Raw genomic sequence first — 23381 nt, forward strand, 5'->3', positions numbered from 1 at the left:
CAGCCAGTCTAGTTTTGGTTCTGGCTGCAGACGCTTTGGTTCTGGAGCCAGCCCTGATGCAAATCTGAGACCCAGAGCAGAGTTCAGCTAGATCTCTACCAGTGCTTCGTTATGAGTTTACTAAGGCACATCCCATGATGTAGGAAGATTCTTCCACTGTTTGTACCTTTGCCTAAGCTCCAGTAATTTCTTGAGGCTCAGTTCAGACTCCAAAGCCATACTGGACCTTCAGAGCATTCCACATGATGACGATGATCAGGAGAAGGTGGAAAATGTGTTAATCCCCTCAATATACTGATGCTCACCTGTATTTAGACCCTCAAAATGCTAGTGTTCTAGACATCTCACTGTAGACAGAATTGAACTCCTCATTGGGGTCGTCCTGTTGTACCGCAGTAATCCTATGGCTATAGAGGTGTTGGGACTACGGCTGCCAACTGTGGAAACTGAAGCTAATTTGCTTACTAAAATCTTCCATCCTGTCTCTTCAATCTTTGAAACCTTTGCTACATTTCAGCAAATCACTGACAAACTTTAACTGCAGCATGGTCAAAACTAGCTGCTGCCGGTAATCGTTATAGGCTTGCTTCAGGTAATCCATTCTTTGGAGATAACACTTGAAAGTCTGGAAGCAGAGTCATTGGTCAGCAAAGTGAACTGAAATGCTTTTCCTACAGCCCTGCCTTATAGGGAATCGAAGTTCATTAATGCATTAGTCAGAGGGTGTTTTTCTTCCACCAGTTTGCCATTATACTCTCAAATCCTTGTCAATATGTTGAAAAGATGTACTTAGGCCCTCTGGTTTATGGTGTGAGAGACCTTGCTCACTGTGAAGTGTTGTGAAATTCTTTTGCCTAAGTGTATCCTAAACTTTTAAGAGCCACTATCCACTTTTTCGTACAAACGTTGTGGCCCAACTAGCTTTAATAGACATGATGGGGGCGATTTCTTGATGTAACTAAAGCAGTGTGTGGTAGCACTTTGTCATTTACAGACAGCACATTTTCCATTCATATTGCCATTACATTTGTACAGACATGGAGTTTTATTGATCAAACTATGTTGCACACAAATGGTAATGGGTGGAAATCAGGTTTCAGTGGACATGTATTATTTGTGCACCCCCAAGTAAAGTGTCTGATTCTATTAAAATATTTGTTTCCATCGCACTTCCGTATTACAAAAAAAATGCTCTTTGTTTTTGCTTTCGTAACTGTTGGATGTGTACAGTCCACTTACAGGTATTTACATTTTGTTGTTTGTTGCAAAAAAGACATCTTACAGCCTTTCCTTTTTCACTTCATGTACCCCAGCAAGACTGTCACATAATTCAGTTTACTTTTCCTTCTCTGATTACAGATTGTGAGGATTTTGTAAACACCAGTCCCTGTGCTAAAACAAATAAGCAGCAAGTCATAGCCTGACCCATGTCTTTCAAGTTTAGAAAATGTGACAAGATAAATACAGAATTTAAAGGCACCTTTATATATTACTTTGATTTTTGTGACCCTAAAAAATCACCTTGCGACCCACAATTCCGGAAAGACCTAGCATTGACAGTATGCACCCAAATACATAACATGGGCTTCTTTGGGCTCTATGTACTGTGTAGAATGCGCTATAGGCTCTAGGGTAGTGATTTTCACACCTAGATGTTTGATACAGGTTTATTCGGGAACTTCAGGCATCACTCACAGATATACATTTTGATGGCTCCAGGCTATTTGGAGACAGGCAGATTTTGGTTTTGGAGTGGTTCAAAGATAGCTGTGTCTTTGGCTTGCGTTACCTGGCCAGAAAGCACCATTAATAATACAATTAATACAAGGATTACTCCTTGGACCTCACAGCCTGTTTAGTCCTTTTAAAGCTCTAGCTGGCTTGGTGGTGGCAAGAAGACAAGCCCACCAACACCAGAGCTGATCTTCCACTTTTACTGCTGCCAAGCCACTCTGACTCCCCGTTTGGGGGCTATTTGCACTCAGTCAGAGCAGAAAGCGTTTTTACCTTTCCAACCGGCACACAAAAACCTTGTACCAGTGGGCCCAGTTCCTCCTATTTTTGTGCAGACTTAAGCAGACATGCACCCGTTTTTGCCAGATGGGTCCAGTCGCTGCTTGCCAAATGGAAAATACAGAAGGTCCCTGAGAAAGTGCCAAAACAAGATGAAATCCCTTTATTTGGAAAGATAGGTTCAGGATACTGGCTTAGCTCCCCGTCTGCTGCAGAGTCTGATGATTAGATTGTGTCCTTGGATTTGCAGGACATGTACACATTCTGCAGTGACACAGGCATTTCATGTGTTTCGCTTTGTGGAAGAAATGCTTTCAGTTAATGTCCTGCTCTTCTGCCTCACCTTGGTCTGCCCGGCTGTCACAAAAATGATATCTGTGTCAGCAGCCCATCTTCGCAGGCTGGGTGTACATGTATGCCATATATTGAAATCTGACAGTTGAAAGCGGACTTGTCACAGTCAGTTGCCTAAAGACAACCATCTTACCACTGTCTTCCCTGTAGTTCTCCATCAAGAGCCAAAATCCCATTTTCAGCCAGTGTGGTGGTGTTTGAGATATGATCCTGATGTGTGTTCTGTGTTCTGGCAAAGACAGTTTTGAAGCTTCTTGGTTGCTTAGCCTTGTGCATCCTTCTGGTGCCTGGTGGCCATTGGCACATGCAGGCTGTAGAGTATAACCTCCACCTTCACTGGGTTCAGCACTGAGGGTGTTCTTCGATTACATTTGTGTGTTTCACAAGGCAGCCCTGGACCTTAAATAGTAAATGAAGGAATCAAACCTAACATAGGGCAAGCCATTATGCCTACCCCAAACAGAGCTCACAATGGTTAAGGTAGAAATTAGAGATCTTTGGTCTCTGCTGGAGCACAGGCATCACATCAGTTTTCTGGAGCTGCATGCCATCCACCTGGCTGTCAAGGCCTTCCTGTCTTCCATCAAGCGTAGCCCTGTGCAAGTTCTGAAGGACAATATGTTGGCCAAGTGCCCCCGCAAAACAAGGTCAGGCTCTCTTGGCTTGATTTCAGCATGTGTCAGTTAGTTCACTATGAGTAGCGTCTGCACTCGAAGGTAGTTCAGGGTGTATTTAAACAGTTGGGCATGCCTTGAGTAGATCTTTTCATTACCACTAAAAATGCTCAATTTCTTTATGTTTTACATTTTAGTGTTTCTACCTTTGGATCCCCTGGGGGGACCCATTCTGCCTTCCATAGGACTCCTGTCTTCTTTCCACATTTCTGCCTCTGCTTCCCTGAGTTCTGAAAAAGGTCAAGATGGGCCTGGCTCAACTAATCCTGATAGCTTTGGGGTATTAGCATCTTGTATTCCGACCTGCGAAGTCTGAGTTGAGTGTCTGTCAAACAAGAACTTCCCCCATCCCCTCTTTTCTGCCTCACTTGGGGAACGTGCTCTCCCAAATACAGGGCAGATCTCCCGAACCTCAACAATCTACACAGTCTTTGATGAAGCTTCAGTGGAACTAGCTGAGTGGATTCAGTCTTCGAAAGGAAGTATCCAATGTCATCTTGGCTGCTCGCCGTTTGTCCACAAAGTGGATCCCTTCTTGATGTTAGGCAAAGTTTGTCTACTTGTGTGAGTACCATTGGGTCAGCCCACTGCAAGCTAAACTTTCTCATTCAATTAATTTTGTCCGGTCTTTGGCCCAGCAAGACCTTGCTGAGTTTACCAGTGAAAGTAGTTTGTTGGCCCTCTCAGCCTGTCTTCATTTGCTTGATCAGCCCCCTCTGTTCAAGTCATCAGTTGTGATGTGTATACTTGTCTGTTCCCTCCTGCACCTTTTGTTGTGAAACTGTGGGACCTTAGTTTGGTTTTTACCCTTGTAATGTGTGCACCTGTCAGCCTTACTCCCAGGTGTTTGAGGGCTGTTCTTGTGCAAGTAGGAGGAGAGGTTTCACAAGTCGGACTCCACGGCACACTGGATGGATGACTGACTTTTTGTGGGTTCTCTCATGTCGTGTTAACAAGGGAAGAGCAGTCTTGAAATGAACTTTGTCCTGGTGAATGGTTCTTTGCATAAAGATGTGGTAGGCTGTGGCCAAAATTCTGTGAGCATTTGGCTTCATTCTACCATACTGCACTACAGCCTTGCCATGGGTGTTTGGTGCTCAACGTCTGCCAGGGGGCTCCATGGGCATCAGTCAACACCTTGACCAGGCATTGGTGCCTTGACTCAGGTCCACAGAAAGGGACACTTTGCCAGCTGAGCCATGCAGGATTTACAGGAATGAAGCTCACTCCTCAGACCCTCCGCATTTTGGGAGGTACTGATTTTATACCTTTTCAAAAGCTAAGGAATATCTAGAAGTACCCATCAGAAAAAATAAATTACTTGCCTTTGGTAACACTTTGTTTTTAGCATATGTGGGTGTAGATGCCATAAATACTCATTCCATATAGTGTGCTGACTATTTACAAGTTGTTTTTCTTCAAGGTTTCTTTCAATTCACAGGATGTGTTGTGACTCGACACTTAGCCCACAGTGCACTAGCATAGGCACAAGCACTCCACCTCAGGTTGTTTCTTTTCTGCCATTGGGTTTGTAAGTTTGAGTGCCAGATCCAGACTGATACCCCTTGGGACTTCAACCTTAGTGACAGCACAGTCTGTGGACAGTGTCTGTCATCATACAGCATCCAAGAGGACTCCCCTTAGTGGGGAGTCAAGGTGGCTCCTTCAAGTAATCCAGGCGTTGTTGTCATTCTGATATGGCACTTAGATTCTACTGGTCAGATCAGCTCTCAGTTTGCAACCTGTATATTTCCCCAAGCTCAACAAGATGACATACTCATGTGCTTGGCATACCATGGAATGCAGCGGAAGCAGTCATCAGATCTAGTCAGGCTTGTGGACTTTTCCAGCACCAAAGGGAAAAAAGCGGGCCCATTGGTCCTTCAGCCAAAGGGAGAAGAGCAGTGTCCAGAGGTGCTGTTTTCTGAAACCGTAGAGCTAGAGATTTACTAAGAGGAGCTGCTAGCTCTCCGAAAACAGGTTTTAGGGCAAAGACCACACACTGATATCCCGTTCCACCTCCTGTTCTCAAGGAGCGCTCACCGGTCAAGCCCAGCACTGCTTCCAAGGGAGTCCAGCATTGAGGCCCAAGCCTTGTCTGAAATGGCACTTTCTTTCGGGTCCATCTCATGCAGTTGACACCTCTTGACTCTGAGAGACCCCCTCAGCAAGCACCTAGCCACGAGTTTGAAGCAACAGCACTCATCCACAACACCTCAAATTGGCATCCCTCAAATACCTGTCTCTGACCAGAAATCAACTTTGTAGTCAACATTCAGCCCCCTCCCTTAGCTGGAAAAGCCCAAAACTCAGAGGCTGACTTCAGTAAGACCCCTGTTTGTCCTCTAGCTTCTCAAGATGCCTAATGTCAGGCAGTAGAAAATCTTAGTTCATCCACTGGAGAAGATTCTGGTCAGATCCCCTTTGACAGAACAACCACACACTCCTCAGATCCCTCGAAAGAGAAGACTCACTTTTAGTTATGGACAGGGCCTCTAGTCCTCCACCATATACCTCTTTGCCCCTAGACCTTCTGCACAACAACCACAAATCACCACTTTCTCTGCCCCGCACTCCCCACCTCCTCAGTCATACACTTCTCCTCACATCCAGGATGCGCTGACTTTGACCAAGGTAGCCCATAGGACCCGTGGGGAGCATTTTACGCGCCTGTCGCACCCCGGCAAAGGAATGATCCTTAGAAAGATTATTGGGTCCTCCTCACCTCCAGGCAACCTAGACCACTAGACCCCTATGTCAAGATCTTCCCTCCTGATGACCCCACTGCTTACCATACAGTTATACAGAGAACAGCACAGCACCACAGTGTGAAACTTCACATAGTATAGACAAGAAAGACTTCCTGTCTGAGACTCCAGAACTTTAAGATCTGTCTACTACCTCCTCATATTCCGCAGCTTGCTTAAGACTTTGGCAGGTAACTTTCAAGGCAAGTTCAGATCTATAGTCGTCAACCTCCAAGTCTAAGAGAAGTACAAAGCAGCCCCAGACAACCTAGTGTACTTCAGGAACCATATCCCCTCGGACTCACTTGTGGTCCCCACCGCTAAGAAAAGAGCCTCCACCCAAATGATTGGGGATGCTGCTCCCACAAAAAAGCGGATTAAGGCAAGCATGTAGTTTGGGGGCGGCCATCCAAAGAACTATTGACTATTGTAAAGAACAAGTTGCTTGCCTTTGGTAGTGGGGTGATGTTCTTTCTGGTGGACACTAATCACAGATTCCTCATCTTTTTGAATTCCCCTACATGCCAGACTGGATCTGGTGACCTTATTATAGTTATTAGTTCTGCTTACTGATAGGTGGTGCCATCCATCTTCATGGCAGCTTCATCCAGAAGTGACAATGAAGAGACACATATAGGCACTATCCCTGTGCGCTGTCAACCTAGCCTTCTGCATCCTTAGACACGGAAAGTCAATGACATTAAAATCATGACAGTGTGCATAATCTAACTTGGAACCTTATTACACCACAGAAAGCAAAGGACGGTAGGCAGTCAGTAATGTGCGATTAGTTAAAGGTATCTGCTACAAGGAAAATGTTATTCTGGAGCCATCCTTCCAAAGTGTGCGTTGCTGTAACTTCTAATGCTTGGCATGCTCCTGTTGTCTAATGTTAAGGTACAGACATTTGCAAGTTGTTTTTCTTCGAAGTTGTTTTCTAGTACCAATATGCATTATGACTACACGCTTAGTTTGCAGTGCACCAGGACAGAGACTCCACCACAGGTTTTTTTCTGCTTAAAGAGGGTGCGTATTGTAAATGGAGTGTACTGTTGAAGACATTGTGAAATATCACCATGATGAAGACATCTGTGATCACTGCTGGTTTCCAGGAAGTGGAATAGATGTGAATCTATAGCAATACGTGCTACAAACAGATTGTTATGTGTTAGTAATTTGTGCTAGTAGACACACATGCTCTGCACAGACTGTGAAGCAGTTCCTCCCTGACCCGGTGGCAAGCGAGTGGATTATTTCTTAGCACTGTCTGTCCTACTAAAGCTTGCTGACGAATATTACTGTTTACAGAACAGTAAGCATGCGCAGGTTTACCATGCTGCTGCCTTACAAATGTTTCCCAAGAAATCCACAGTAACTCCCTTCTGGAATGGGAAATGCACCATCTAGCAATGCTTGCTTTGTAAATGGGGCTTCCTACATGAGGGTTTGCAGAGGCCACAAACAGATTCTTTGTCTTATGGATGGATTTGGGCCTGTCAGTGTAATACATGAGAACCCTCCTGACATTGAAGGTGTGTAACGCTCTTTCTGCCGCCGAATCTGGCTGCGGATAAAAGATGGGCAACTCCATAGTCTGGTTAGTGTCAAAAGCGGAAATCATTTTGCATAGGAATTTTGGGTTTGTCTTCAAGACTAACTTAACTCTGTGAGCCTGAATGAACAGTTCCTCTACAGTCAAAGCCTACAGCTTACTGATTGTCCTTAGAACTGTGATGACAATCAGAAGAGCTACCTTCCATGACCAGAACCACGTGCCAAAGGAGTGTAATTGTTCAAAAGGAGAACACATAAGTCTAGTGAGGACTACTTTAAGGTTCCAAGTGGACAATAGAGATGTTGTTGGAGGAATGACTCTCTTGAGGTGTAATATGAAGGCCCTGATAACTGGAATCTTAAAAAGGAACAAATGCTGTATATTCTACATGTAGCCTGTAAGCGTTAAATGGACAGAAGTGAATGCCCACCCCAATTTTGCAAATTCATTATGTAACAAATGATCTCCTGCTCAGTGACTTTGAGGAGTCTCTGTGTTTTCCAGTGAAAGTTGACAAATCTTTCCACTTAGTTGCAAAACAGCCATGTGTGGTAGGTGTATGTGTCTACTGGAAGCTTCAGGGAACCAGAATATAAGATCTAAGGTGTCAGATAACTAGATTCAGTTGCCTGAGGTATGGGTATGTGAGCTGGCCCTGATGCTGAGTCAGTCTATCAGGCCTCACATCTACTCTTATAGGTGTACAGACATCTCCAAGACCATAGATACCAAGGCTGCCTGCCCCACATTAGAGCTACTTGGATGAGAGTCAATGACACTCTTGTATTTTCCTCACTACATAATGGATCGGGGAAGAGGAGGAACAGCATGATCAAATATCCATTGATATTGATATTGGTTGCTCATAGACTGTGGGTGTGGAGGCCTGGTTTCAAAGTTTTGACATTTTGAGGGTCATTCTGACCCTGGCGGCCAGTGGCCGCCAGGGCCACCGACCACGGGAGCACCGCCAACAGGCTGGCGGTGCTCCAACGAGCATTCTGACCGCGGCGGTTCAGCCGCGGTCAGAAGCGGAAAGTCAGCGGTCTCCCGCCGACTTTCCGCTGCTCGTGTGAATCCTCCATGGCTGCGGAGCGCGCTCCGCAGCCATGAGGATTCCGACCCCCCCTACCGCCATCCTGTTCATGGCGGGAAAGCCGCCATGAACAGGATGGCGGTAGGGGGGGTCGCGGGGCCCCTTGGGGCCCCTGCCGTGCCCATGCCAATGGCATGGGCACGGCAGGGGCCCCCGTAAGAGGGCCCCGCAAAGTATTTCAGTGTCTGCCTTGCAGACACTGAAATACACGACGGGTGCCACTGCACCCGTCGCACCTTCCCACTCCGCCGGCCCGATTACGAGCCGGCATCCTCGTGGGAAGGTCGTTTTCCCCTGGGCTGGCGGGCGGTTTTTCAGCAACCGCCCGCCAGCCCAGGGGAAAACTTGTAATACCCGCCGCGGTCTTTTGACCGCGGCGCGGTATTTCGGAGGGGGGAATTCTGGCGGGCGGCCTCCGCCGCCCGCCAACATTGGAATGACCCCATTTGTGTTTTTCATGGTTGTGAACAGATGGGAGTGCCTCACCAAGGAGAGCACTTTTGGTGGACTTGGGAATTCATCTCTCATTCTTATTCTTCAACCTCTGCAAAGTTATTGAACACCCCCAGCAAGTGCTCCACTTGGAGCTGAATGTGGTGTTGAATGTTCTAATGACCGATGGTCTGAGCCACTGTTGACAGTGGGGATGAGTGACTGCCTCCCCCCCCCCCTGCTTCTAGAAGTAGTACATCTGTTATTTTTTTGTCTTTACGAGGACTGCTTGACCTTGTGTGAGGTGTTAATCTTTTAAAGCTAAACTGATTGCCATGAGCTTCAAGTAACTGTTGTAGCACCCTGTACTTGCAGGGTACTGATGTGTGAGCCCAACCCCATGAGTGAGGTACCATAGTAATGGTCACCTGCAAAAGTGGTTCATGAAAAGGCCTGCCCAGCAACAGGTTCTTGTTCTACTATAGAAGGGTACACTGACTGCTGGTCTGTACCATCACTAGATCCCATCTATAATCCTCTTGTGACCTTGCCTCTCTACACACTCCTGCAAGGGGTGCATGTGCAGCCTTCTGTGCAGTACTATTGCAGTGCATGAAGTCATCCTCCTAAATATTCCCATTACTCTCCTCCCTGTGAGAGGATGTTGTATCTGAAAAGCGAGCAGGAGCTTTTGGAATGTCATCACTTTTGGTTGGGGTAGGCTTTTCCGATGACAGCATTTAGAACGCATCCCAAAAATGGTTAAACCTGCTGCTGCTGGAGACAGGATTTTTTGGCACTGGTGATGAAGCCTACCCTCTGTTACAAAGACACTGCCACCAGACATTTTGTAAAAACTCTTGGGACAGTGTAGTGACCCCAAAATGTAGAATTTTGAAATGATAGTGTTGTTTATTTACCAAAAAGTACATGTCGAAGTGGTGAATTGGGTGCATAGTGAAGTGGAAGTAGACATTCTTGAGCTCAAGGGCCACAATCTATTTCCCTTTTCAGAGCAGTGGCATGACATCTTGCAGGGAAATGGAGTGTTCTGACAAGAGTGACGTAGTTGGACTCTCGCTCCTAGGCGAGATTGATGGTTTAGGGATGACAGCACTTTTGTTTGTAGGCGACTAAGTCACTCCTACAACAAATCCCAACTGTCGGCCCAACCTTCCCGGCTCACAAGCAGTACCTCACCAAAATCCCAAACAGTAAAAGGTGATTTCTCTTGTTAGCAATCTGTCTCAGTCACACACAGGCAATGAAGGATATGCAGGAACGTTTTCAATATATTTATTGAAAAGACTGCAATCTACTGTAAAATGCATGAGCTGCAATGATTAGGATAATGAACAGTAAAAGAAGCATAAGTGTGAAGATGAGTCGTGAATGCAACGACCTCACCATCTTCATTCAAACATGAAATGTAAAATCCCCAGCCTGGAGAACCTACTCTCTAACCTAATGAGAGCTAGGTCTAATAAACCTAGAGTGAGGTTTAGTTTAGACTCGGTGGTGACACAAAGCTGATTTCTGAAGCAAGGTGACGTGCAGTGTAATTGACATCTGGAAGTAATTCCCAAACAATTGATAAGGAGGCAGACTTGTGGCGGAAATTATGCAAGCAATCCCCACCAAGCATACGTTATGTTCCTGTCACACATAAGTGACAAATATTTTTATAACTATAAATATTGGCAGCCATCTTAAAAGAAATAATAAAATAAATGGACTAAACCAGAGCATGCTAAATAGGTTAAAAGTCACTAGGTGACGGGGGCACAGGTGCCTGCAAGCCAAATGGCTAAGCTAATCTCCTGAGTCCCAATAACAGTTAAATAGGATTCACTACAGGATGTATTGGCTTTGTGCCTGAGGTCAGGTATAGGCCACAGAATCCCATCCTTTTTGGGGATCAAGAAGTTCAGGTAGTAGACTCCTTGACCATGCTTGTGTGGAAGCACAAGCACAATGGACCCTTTGACTAGGAATGCCTGTACTTACTCCTTTAGCAGTCGTAGGTGGTCGCAACAGTATGTTTGGTGGAATGGTGTGAAACTTCAGGCATTACCTCTCCTATATGTGAGAAACTAGCCTCTTTCTAGCATGGTTACCCCCATTTTTGGCTTGTTTGTCAGTAAGTTTGACTGTTTTGTCAGTATGCTTGACTGTGTCACTGGGATCCTGCTAACCAGGACCCCAGTGCTTATGCTCTACCTTTTCCCACATTTGTCACTACATACTGGTAACCCAGATTTTCTCCCCAAATTGGCATGCTGGCGCCCCCTTATAAGTCCCTAGTGTATGGTACCTAGGTGTCCAGGGCATTGGGGTTCCAGGGGATCCCTATGGGCTGCAGCATTACTTTTGCCACCCATAGTGAGCCCATGCAAAGGCTTCTACAGGACTGCCATTGCAGCCTGTGATAAATGGTGCATGCACCAGGTCACTTATAAGTCACCTGTATGTCAAGCCTTCCAACCCTGAAGGCTGGGTGCAAAGTACGTGTGTGTGAGGGTAGCCCTGCACTAGCAGAGGTGCCCTCACGTCGTCCAGGACCATTTTCCTTGACTTCGTGAGTGTGGGGACGCCGTTTTATGCTTGCACTGGATATAGGTCAATACCTATGTCCAGCTTTACAATGGTAACTCCGAATATGGTCATGTAAGGTGTCTGACACCTGGAAATTGTACCCCAATACTGATTCTAGTATTGGTTTTACAATTCCATGTACTCCGGAGGCTCCACAGTGAACCCTCCAGTACTGCCATACCAGCCTTCTGAGTTTTTCCAGGCAACCCCAGCTGCTGCCACCTCACAGGCAGGTTTTTGCCCTCCTGTTGCTTGAGCAGCTTAAGCCCAGGAAGGCATAACAAAGCATTTCTTTTGGGAGAGGGGTGCTACACCATCTCCCTTTGGAAATAGGTGTTACAGGCATAGTAGGGGTAGCCTTCCAGAGACGCTGGAAATGCTTTGAAGGGCACAGATGGTGCTCTCCTTGCATAATCCAGTCTACACTGGTTCAGGGACCACCAGTCCCTGCTCTGGCACGAAACTGGACAAAGGAAAAGGGAGTGACAACTCCCCTCTCCATCACCACCCCAGAGGTGGTGCCCAGACCTCCTCCAGAGTGTCCCTGGGTTTTGCCTTCTCTGATTCCAAGGTGGTGGGACACTCTGCGAGCATCTGAGTGGCCAGTGCCAGCAAGGGACATCAGAGCCCTTCCCCTGATTGGTCAGCTACACAGGTAAGCACCTATCTCCCATTCAGGGCTACTTAGGGTCTCTCCTCTGGGTGTTTCCTCAGATTCGGATTGCAAGACTCCAGCAGGAATCCTCTGCATCCTTTACTTTACTTCACCTTCTACTGATGAAACTGCATCTGGACCCTCCAGGAACTCTACAAACTGCAACAAAGAAGCAAGTTTGACTCTGCAACATTGTATCTCCCGCTCCTGCCAGCAACTGCAACTGTTTCCAGGTCGTGCATCCGCCGAGGACTGCCTCTCTTCAGCCTGCGCCAGAAGAACTAAATAATTTCCCTTGAAGTGAAGGAGTCACTTCCCTGCTTCAGCAGGCACCCCTCTGCAACGACAACCAGTGGTGTGGGTTCCCTCTCCTGATGAAGTGCATTGATCCAGCAGCACGGGTGGTGGACTGAAGTTGTCCCGATGGTTCTAAGCTCCAGCTGTCCATCTTTGGTGGAGGTAAGAGCTTGCCTCCCTACACAAGACAGTACCCCCATGCACCACATGATTTGCAGTTGCCAAAGCTTTTGTGCAACCTTCCATGAAGTTCTTTGTGCACAGCACAGCTCTGGCCCCTAGCACTCCTTCCTGCGATGCACAGCTTCCTGAGTGGTTCTCCGGAGGTGTGGGATCCCTTTGTGTTGTGCTGCGTGGGCCTCCATTTGCACCTTCCTTGTCCCTGTGCTGTGGGACTCCTGTGCGCGCTGCCTGGTCTTCTGAGGGCTCTTTGAGTTGCTGAGAGCCCCTTCTGTCTCCCTCTCCTGGGTAGAGGCCACCGGGGCCCTACTGGTCCCGGGCAGCGCTATTTTCTGCTAACTGTGAGCTTTGCCTGTTCTAAGACTTGTTTGCGGAATCCAGCAATGCAAACCAGACTGCAATCTTCCATCTGGCGTGGGATATCATCTGCACCAACCAGGAACCCGCATTTGTCTTCTTAGGTGCAGTACTGACTGTTCTTCTTCATCGGTGGTTCTTGTTTTGCACCTTCAACCGGGTTAGCAGGGGCTCCTGTTCTCCCTGGACTCTCCTGTGCTTCTAGGACTTGGTCCCCATCTTCCACAGGCCTTCAGGAGCAGGAATTCATCGTTGGTGTCTTGCAGTCTCTTCTGGTTCTTGCATAATCTTCTATCACGACTTCTTGTGTGTTCTAGGAAACTTACTGTAATTTACTCCTGTTTTCCTGGCCTCTGGGGTGGGTTCTCTTACACTCCCAGCGCCCCTCTACACACTACACTTGCATAGGTGGGAAACCGACTTTCGCATTCCACTATTTTTAGAATATGGTTTGTGTTCCCTCTAGGCCCTTTGCAACCCATTGTGATTTCCACTATTTGGACTGTTTTCTAACTGTTTTTACATCTATTTCTGCAATCTAGTGTATATACTGTGTATATTGCTTACCTTCTAAGGGAGTATAGTCTCTAAGGTATTTTTGGCATTTGTGTCACCAAAATAAAGTACCTTTATGTTTGTAACACTGAGGTGGTCATTCTGACCCTGGCGGTCTTTGACCGCCAGGGCGGAGGACCGCGGGAGCACCGCCGACAGGCCGGCGGTGCTCCAATGGGGATTCCGACCGCGGCGGTAAAGCCGCGGTCGGACCGGCACCACTGGCGGGGTCCCGCCAGTGTACCGCCGCCCCATTGAATCCTCCGCGGCGGCGCAGCTTGCTGCACCGCCGCGGGGATTCCGACCCCCCCTACCGCCATCCAGATCCCGGCGGTCGGACCGCCGGGATCCGGATGGCGGTAGGGGGGGTCGCGGGGCCCCTGGGGGCCCCTGCAGTGCCCATGCCACTGGCATGGGCATTGCAGGGGCCCCCGTAAGAGGGCCCCTACATGTATTTCACTGTCTGCTGCGCAGACAGTGAAATACGCGACGGGTGCAACTGCACCCGTCGCACAGCTTCCACTCCGCCGGCTCGATTCCGAGCCGGCTTCATCGTGGAAGCCTCTTTCCCGCTGGGCTGGCGGGCGGTCTGAAGGCGACCGCCCGCTAGCCCAGCGGGAAAGTCAGAATTACCGCCGCGGTCTTTCGACCGCGGAACGGTAATCTGACGGCGGGACTTTGGCGGGCGGCCTCCGCCGCCCGCCAAGGTCAGAATGAGGGCCTGAGTATTTTCTTTCATGTGTGTGAGTACTGTGTGACTACAGTGGTATTGCATGAGCTTTGCATGTCTCCTAGTTAGGCCTTGGCTGCTCATCCACACTACCCCTAGAGAGCCTGGCTTCTAGACACTGACTACATTTTACTAATAAGGGATAACTGGACCTGATATAAGGTGTAAGTACCTTAGGTACATCTACAAGCCAGGCCAGCCTCCTACACTATAACACTGGGAACACCTATTTTTCACAAGTTATTTCCTTCCACTAAGGAAGTGAGATCCTTAGGGCCTCATTATGAACTGGGCGGGATGCCCCACCGCCAACCATGCCAGTGGTCAATGGAAGACCACCAGTGGTGGCAGCCGGCATCCCACCAAATTATGACGCATGGAGCCTCACCGCCATTGATGGCGGAGAGGGCCAGCATGCTGGCAGACGGTGGCGGGGGTGGATGCTGCTCCACCCTCACCGCCACATCAGACCATACACCACCACACCTATAATGAAGCAGTTATAGGCGTGGCGGTGTATGGTGAGGTGGCGATGGCGGCGGAGCAGCATCCAGGGAGCCCGTTCCCTCCAGAGCAGCACAATGGAAGAGGTAAGTGATGTCCGAGAGGGAAGGGGGTGTGTGTGTCAGTGCATGGGGGGGGTGTATGTGGGGGGGATGTGTGTCTGAGTGCATGTATGCGTGTGTGCATGTAGATGAATGGGTGCATGTGGATGTGGGGGGTTGGGGTTTGGGGGGACCTTATTGTAGGGTTGGGGGATGGTGGGGGTCGGGTCGGTGGAACCTACATGGGGTTTTGGGGGGTTGGTTTTCATGGTTCAGGGGGGTCTGTTCTAGGGGCTTGGGGGGTGGGTAAGTGTAGTGGAAAGGGGGGGAGGGGCCTGGTGTGTCACATACAGGGGACAGGAATAAGTATTCCTGTCACCCATATGCTTTCTGCCAGGGATTACCTGGCAGGGTATCTCACGAGAAAATCCCTGTTGGAAATGGGACCCTAATCTGGCCTGGCGGTGGGTGGTAGTGAACTGGCTACTTTGCAGCCAGTTTACTACTGTGTTCAGAATATGGCGGTCGGGACCGCCATGCTGTTGGGGGTAATGACCACCAGCGTGGCGGTCCAGACCGCCATGTTCATAATGACCACTTTAGTCTTAATATGTGAGGTGTTGTGTGATCGGGGGAAGGGCTGGGGACTACCTCTTGATAGGCAAAGGCACCCCTGTTGGAGCCACATCTCCCTTTCCCTCCACCATTGCCATCTTATCCTTCTCGGCCATAAGACTTGGGTCCTTACATGTGGTAAAACGACTTTTGCTGGAGATACCCTTGCCTAAAAGCATAGATGTTTTAGCTTCTCCTCTGGCCTGCTGCCTTTAGAATGCAACCGAGGGTGCTGAGGTCTTTAAGGCACTTATCACTTTGGCCGTTTCTATCTCCTTCTTTATAGCACCAGGACACTCCCAAAAGTAAATGTGCGCTTTAAAAATAGCTTCATTGATTTATCTTCCCCAGTACTCACCTGACCCCAGGGCCAAAGAAATACTCACCATCTAAGAGCACATTGAGGAGGTAATGCTGTACCTCTGGCCTAAAGCCAGAGACCCCCAACCAGGTCTGTCACTGGAGCAGGATGTGTGTTCATTCCTCTTTAAGTAGTAGTGGCAATATACACCTGATGTTGGCACTGGATGTGATTTTATCTTCTGCCACCATTTCTTAGGCGCTCTTGTGATGGGCTTTGGGAGGGTTTGACTAGCTCCTCCATCTCCTATTACTGGTGGCCGTCATACCTGAATGAGTCTCAGTCAGCGGACCTTTAACACTAGATGGCAGGAGTATGCAGAATGTATAGCTCTGCAAGCTATGAACAGATTGCTTCATGGTAAGTAGCATATTCCTTCTAGGGGATACGATTATCTAGCAGCAGATTCCTGAACACCTACCCTTCTCCCCTTTCTGTGGTGTAATCAGGTTCCATGTTGGATGGGGCACATTGGCCCTCATTCTGACCTTGGCGGGCGGCGGAGGCCGCCCGCCAAAGTCCCGCCGTCAGATTACCGTTCCGCGGTCGAAAGACCGCGGCGGTAATTCTGACTTTCCCGCTGGGCTGGCGGGCGGTCGCCTTCAGACCGCCCGCCCGCCCAGCGGGAAAGAGGCTTCCACGATGAAGCCGGCTCGGAATCGAGCCGGCGGAGTGGAAGCTGTGCGACGGGTGCAGTTGCACCCGTCGCGTATTTCACTGTCTGCACAGCAGACAGTGAAATACATGTAGGGGCCCTCTTACGGGGGCCCCTGCAATGCCCATGCCAGTGGCATGGGCACTGCAGGGGCCCCCAGGGGCCCCGCGACCCCTCCCTACCGCCATCCGGATCCCAGCGGTCGGACCGCCGGGATCTGGATGGCGGTAGGGGGGGTCGGAATCCCCGCGGCGGTGCAGCAAGCTGCGCCGCCGTGGAGGATTCAATGGGGCGGCGGTACACTGGCGGGAGCCCGCCAGTGGTGCCGGTCCGACCGCGGCTTTACCGCCGCGGTCGGAATCCCCATTGGAGCACCGCCGGCCTGTCGGCGGTGCTCCCGCGGTCCTCCGCCCTGGCGGTCAAAGACCGCCAGGGTCAGAATGAGGGCCATTGTCATGATTGTTATCTGTCACTGACTTTCCGCATCTAAAATCAAGAAGGCTATGTTGTAAATGGATGTCACGCACAGGATAGTACCTGTACATTGCTCTGCGCTGTCACTTCTGGATGAAGCTGCCATAGAGTCGAATGCTGCCCCTGCTTGGCATACATAACTAATTGCTGACCTAAGGTTCCCTTGTCCGATCTGTCACCTAGGCCCAATTCAAAAAGATGATCCACTAGAAAGAACACTACTACTAGTGATTTATTCTTCACCATAGTTCATGGTTCTCCATTGGGTGCCCAGCCGCACACTTCCCTGCAGCATCCGTCTGCCTACTCTCCTTTTCTGAGGGAGCAGCATCTACATTTGCCTGAGCGGAGTCTCTTTCACTAGCGGTGTAGACCACTAGTGTTAGGAGGGATCTGGTTCCCGAAGCAGCAACTCAAGTGGAAAGATTCAGAAGGTAATGATCTATTGGAGAATTCTTGACTGAGCTACTTCTCCAAGACATCCAAAGGTAATTGTAACTATTATTTATGTTTTGTTTTCTCAAATTATGATTTCTAGAAGGATACAGGAATTGTAAAGAGATTATTGTAATGTTATTTACCACCTGTGGGTGGATATTTTTAAAACGTGGCAAGTGCATTCTGTAATGTGATTTATAGATCTGTTGTATCCTAATTACATTTATATGTACGATTCAGATGAGGCAGCAAAGCTCACCTGCAGATGGTTAGCACAGTATTCGGTCAGCATGCTTAACTTAAAAAGTCTGTGGCCTGTGTAGAAGTGTTTTGATGTCATGTTTGGAGACCACGTTGTACTCTTAATGTATTTTCTTGCTTTGCATTTAGTGAGGTGAAAACTGTGCAAGAGGACTTGTAGGTTACTCTTCATTCAGTAAGACCATTCTCCATATGTACAATGACACCTTTATAATCCTGTCTGGTAATTTCGTTTTAACTGTCATTCAAATGTGACAAACAATGCATATATTGTGTTGTAGCAAACTTGTAACTGTGCTTATTAAAGCAAGTAAGTGAGAGATAACTGTGCAGTCATGTGTATGGCAGAGTCTGCATTTCTCACGTTGCAGCAAAGGTGTAGCAGGGCTCATACATGCAAAAGAGCAAAGAGAAGTGAGTTATATCTGTGTATGTGCATCCCAAGTTTGGGCTGTTTTGCTCTGGCTTTCATTGTGCATGTGCCCAAGTTATGTATCATCCATTCCCTCCTAGAGATGTTAAATTATTCTGTCTGCTATTGTGTGAACCTTCAAAACCCACCTTTTTTGAAGCGTGGATTTTAGCCAAATGATTAATGTAGGTATTCTAGAGAAGTTGATGCAGCTAGCGCTGGGAGGCCCAGTTGGGTAGCTATGCACTATATAGAAACAACTAAATTGAATTGAATTCATCTTAAAACATGAGGGTGGTGGTAGAGTAGAACTTATGAAAGAAATGTAGATGAGGGATTGTTTTTTTGTGTGTGTGTGTGTGTGTGTGTGTGTGTGTGTGTGTGTGTGTGTGTGTGTGTGTGTGTGTGTGGTGTGTAGTATACTTGACTAGTGACTTGGTAAGCTCGAGGGACAGAAGAGAGGCTGGACTCCTTGATAATTTCCTATGATATGTCCACCTCAAATGGTCAGGGGCTCAGAGGCAATGACGTAGCTCAGAGATCTCTGGGTTCCTATGGTTATACTCTGATCATCTCCGTGCAGCTGTAGATATTGAATAGAAGGACTTGAAAATGTCTGATAACGGATGTCTAATAACTCGTTCATCTTGGGCTGAAGGACTTAATAATGTCTGGTAACGGGCTGAGGTCTGCACTGAAAAAGAGAAGTGAGATGGTCAAGCGTTAATGTGTTGCCAGTCTAAAATGAGATTGTGAAAGGAAGTCATGAAGGTGTAAGAAAAAAACCACGGCACATCACAGTTTCATACTGGTGTCTTTTAATCCTCCATGATAAGTCAGATAAACGATCAACCAAACGTGTCCCCAGCAAGTAGGTTGCTGAGAAAGATGTCATCAAGCCAAGACAGTTCTTGTATTCACAAACATCGACAGCCGACACGTGTTTCGTCAGTAATGACTTTCTCAAGGCTGTGAACACAATGTTACATATATGGAATATATCAATTATATGTTTCCAACAGTCTAACAAATGGTGTTGCGTCTATTAATGGAGCTGTGACATATTTACAAACCCAAAGGCCAAAGAAAAGTAGGTGAGGTGATTACACAATGTAAGCTATCCGCTATACATATGTAAAATTAGATCTAACAACACATGTACACTGGCACCACTATGTCTATTATGTGTTTATGGTGCTGTTTCCATGCAACAAACAGGGATAATTCAAAGGGTGAGATCCATTTTTCCAGTAAGCACAGCCCATCATCTGTTATCACAAATTTTGTTTGTGTAGGCTTGCATTATTTACATCTTTCATTTTCATAGATATTTTTAAATGTTGTTCGCAATCAGTAACATTGATAACACCCTATTTTTTGCACAGGGGAAGCAATTCGAATTTATGCAGAAATCGAAAATTGCTCTTCTCGGCTTATTGTGCCAAAAGCAGCAATTTTTCAGATACAGACGTACCTGTCAAATGGAAAAACCAAGACCTTTCGACAAATGCTTGCTAATGTGCGCGGAAATCACATTGCTTCTGGAAGTACCGACTGTTGGAATGGAAAAACCCTGAAAATTCCTCCAGTAACACCATCTATCTTAAACTGTGGCCTCATCAGAGTGGAGTACACTTTGGCAGTGAGTACACTGCTTGGCTTGCCAATATCTTTGTGAATCATACCATGTGTGCAAACCATACAAAATATATATTGAATGAAAGAGTACATCTTTTTAATGTGTTTACTGTCGTAGGTTTAACACAATGTTACGCCATGTTCTCAGGCATAATATTTAGGTCACAGGATTTTAAGAATATCACACAGCTATCAGGAAAAGAGATCCATGACACACTTTTAAGGCTTTTCTGTCTGTCAGCTGTAGAACTTTTCACTGCAGGATGCTCATTGAGGCAACAATATCCCAGTCACTGCCTTTTTTCTTAGATTACACAGTGACTGCACCAGTTACGCCTTTACCCACCAATGTTTTCTTCCCCTCCCCCACCACTACATAACTTTCTGTTTTCAACTACCAGTCTTTCCCCATTACTCTTCTGTTGCTTCAGAGAAGAGTGGCAGATGCAGAGAGGGTTATTGGTGCACCTCAAACCAAAAGAGCAGGTCAAGTCACCTTTCCACTGTCTCTCTCACTTTTTTGTGTCTTCTTTTTTTTTTTTATTTGGTGGTCAACACCCAAAGTCAGATTATCCTTATTTTTTTTCCCTAATTCTACCACTGTGTTTTGCTTTTTCTTCTTGCATTGGATAGACAGTAGTAAATGCCAGTTTTTTGGATCACCAGTAGTGACGTGCCAACATGGAAATTTCATTGCATATTCTTTTAATCCACATGAGTAAAACCCCCACCTTAAACTAGAACTTCAGTTATCAAGTAATACTAAACCGAAGACTTCTCCCCCACTAAGAAGAAAACTATTTTGGTTTATTAAAATGTGGCAGTTCTTGTAGTGTGTTGTACTACTTATTTACACCATAATTCAAATAATTGCTTTATTATGTGGTTTGTGATGTCTTTAGTGGAAAGTCACTTTTTAATATGACCCATGGTATGCCTCTATTTATTGTGCCTCATTTTATTTTTTACCTTGAGCTTTCAACTAATGTCTACGTTCCCTCTGCCAGAAGGCAGCGGATCAGTTCACTTACATATTTGGTCTCAAAGAAAAGAGGAGAAGAGAATTTCGAAGTTTATAATGGTGACTCACTGTGTATCACATTGCATTAACAGCCCACAAATTGGCTGTCTCTCCTATCACTTATTGCCTTTATGCTTGTCTTTGACTCTCTACATTGCTCTGCTGCCTTTTTGCCAGGTTTGTGCTATAGAAATACCAGATACATACATACACTCATACATTACAGCTATATAATTGCATATAAGTTAAGTTTTTTTTTTTTATGAAATCCAAACATGTATACTAAAAATCTTTCACGTACACTTGGTCCTAAACTATTCCACAGCTAAAAATTATTTGCTTACCCTTATGTGTCACATAGACCAACTACTAATCGGCCTGTTCCTGAAATAAGGCATCAAAACTTTGCTATCTGCTTGGACATAAAAAAAAACCCTAATAATTCACAAATTGTGGGTTTAGCTTTACTTCATGAGACAATATGTTTACATGAAAATTAATCAAACAGAAATTGATCGATATCAAAGGCCACTCCTGCAGTGATAATTTCTGATTCTACAGCACACCTGAGAAGCTGCAACCATCAGCCCCACAGACCTTCTTACCGGAACTTATTCTGAAGATGATTAGTCTCAACTTAACCCACTGCCCCTGAAAATCCAGTGGCTGCACAGAATCCAAATCCGACCATCCCCAGAGATACTTTGCACTATTGTCATATTGCCCTACGACATATCCACACCCGACAAAGTCTCCTGGAAGCACAAAAACATGGGCCATACAGCGTTCAGGGTAGTCGGGTTTACATAATAACGAATTTCTTACAAGATACCAACGCCAGACCAGAAGGTGAACGTTTCTCTCTCTCCACCACTAAACAAGTGGGATAGCAAATGGGCTTCCTGGACCTGTTTGTCATGTGGATCATCATGGATGGACACTCGGGGACTTTCAAGAACCTGCACTTTTAGCCCGCTTTCTGGACGCCCTGTGTGTACCCAGCATGGATGTTGCTCTTCCCTTCCAAAAGGCCCAGGCCGCACCTCCACTGATGGGAATTATCTATTCTGGGGAGGGCAGCTACACGACCGACCACTCCAGAAGCAATTGGAGAGGGAGATCAAAGTTGTGGAAGAATTGACCCATGTGGATGATTGAGATAAATACAGTTTGCCCTCCTCGTCTGACATGTCCCTTGAAATGAACTGAAACAAACTGGCACATGGACTTACCCTGCCTGAACCTGCGTTATCCTGGCTAGATGAGTATTGCTACCCTGTTAAGCCTTTACTGCTTCCTTCCTCCTCTCGCTGGAATCTATCTTTTCCACTCGTCTGCCCACTTTTTATTTCTCCCATCCACCCCTTGCCCTCTATTGTGCCTCCCTCCTTTCCTCCCTTTCCCTCTTGTTGGGCACTCTGCTCCTTATTACTCCATAGTGTGCCACACTTTGATCTTAACGGTACTGTGGTGGAGACCTAAAGTGTGTCTTTCTACCCAGCAGGCATTATAAGTGCTATGTTATTGTTTTGATTGTTATGGTTCCGCCTATTATTTTACAGGCTCATTCTCCCATAGTGTACCAAATACTATTTCTACCCTGTTTTGGTTTCCTCCTTTCCCTTGACCCTACCTACGGCTGACCCTCTGTACACTACCCCCCCCCCTTTTTTGCATTCTTGTGTCCTCTCCCCGGTGACTACGTATCTTTCACTGATCGTCTCCAGTACCCCATGGCAGCTCTGGCCCACTGTAGAAGTTTAGACCTGTCATTGAGAGTTATGACCCCAGTGTGTACTCTTATGCCCCTCTAGCTCTGTGTAAGCCTCTGAGTTTGACATGGACCTCTCACCAACACCTTCTGCCCTTTGTCTTTCCAGTGGGACCTCCCTCAGTTAATAATTGCCTCTCCACCTTTATGTTGTCCTGGCCCATCCACCCATCTCCCCCTGACATTAACACCCAACCACACTCACCCCCCCCCCATTATCTTCCTGCACCTACCAAATACAGATTACCCACCTCTACCCACATTTTTTCCCCGCTCCACCATATCATGCACCTGATTGAGATCAGTACACTATTGCACCCACCATCCTAATGCCCCACCCCCTGAAGTTCATTAACCTCCGATGTGAATTGTCTGACCACCTAAGTGAAATTCAAGAAGGCATTGTCGTATCTATCTCTGTTCCCAAAAGGCAGACATCGCTGTCCTACAGGGGACTCACCCTTCCTCCACAAAGCAGAAAAACTCAAGAGAGGCTGGGTGGGGAAGGTAATTTTTTGCTGCCGATCTATTGACACAGCCTGCACACCTCCACTCCATGAGACAGTCTTGAGGTCTAAGAAGAATGTATGATCCTTCAGTCATGGTCGGATCTCGAAGGACATTATGGGCCTGATTTCGACTTTGGCGGGCGGCGGAGGCCGCCCGCCAAAGTCCCGCCGCCAAATGACCGCACCGCGGTCAAAAGACCGCGGCGGCCATTCTTACATTTCCGCTGGGCCGGCGGGCGCTCTCCAAAAGATCGCCCGCCGGCCCAGCGGAAATGCCCCTGCAACGAGGATGCCGGCTCCGAATGGAGCCGGCGGAGTTGCAGGGGTGCGACGAGTGCAGTGGCACCCGTCGCGTATTTCAGTGTCTGCATTGCAGACACTGAAATACTTTGTGGGGCCCTCTTACGGGGGCCCCTGCAGTGCCCATGCCATTGGCATGGG

At 47.3% G+C, this 23381-nt stretch overlaps 1 protein-coding gene across 1 annotated transcript in view; it reads left to right on the top strand.

The window, feature by feature from the left end:
* Positions 1-23381, top strand: part of ARRDC4 (arrestin domain containing 4) — a 185193-nt gene that overhangs the window by 90852 nt on the left and 70960 nt on the right. Inside the window, exon 5 of the mRNA XM_069222765.1 lies at positions 19387-19643. Within this exon, the coding sequence (XP_069078866.1) occupies positions 19387-19643 (257 nt within the window). The remainder of the gene's footprint in view (positions 1-19386; positions 19644-23381) is intronic.

The sequence above is a fragment of the Pleurodeles waltl genome, chromosome 3_1 (genome assembly GCF_031143425.1).
Source record: "Pleurodeles waltl isolate 20211129_DDA chromosome 3_1, aPleWal1.hap1.20221129, whole genome shotgun sequence".
NCBI lineage: Eukaryota > Metazoa > Chordata > Amphibia > Caudata > Salamandridae > Pleurodeles > Pleurodeles waltl.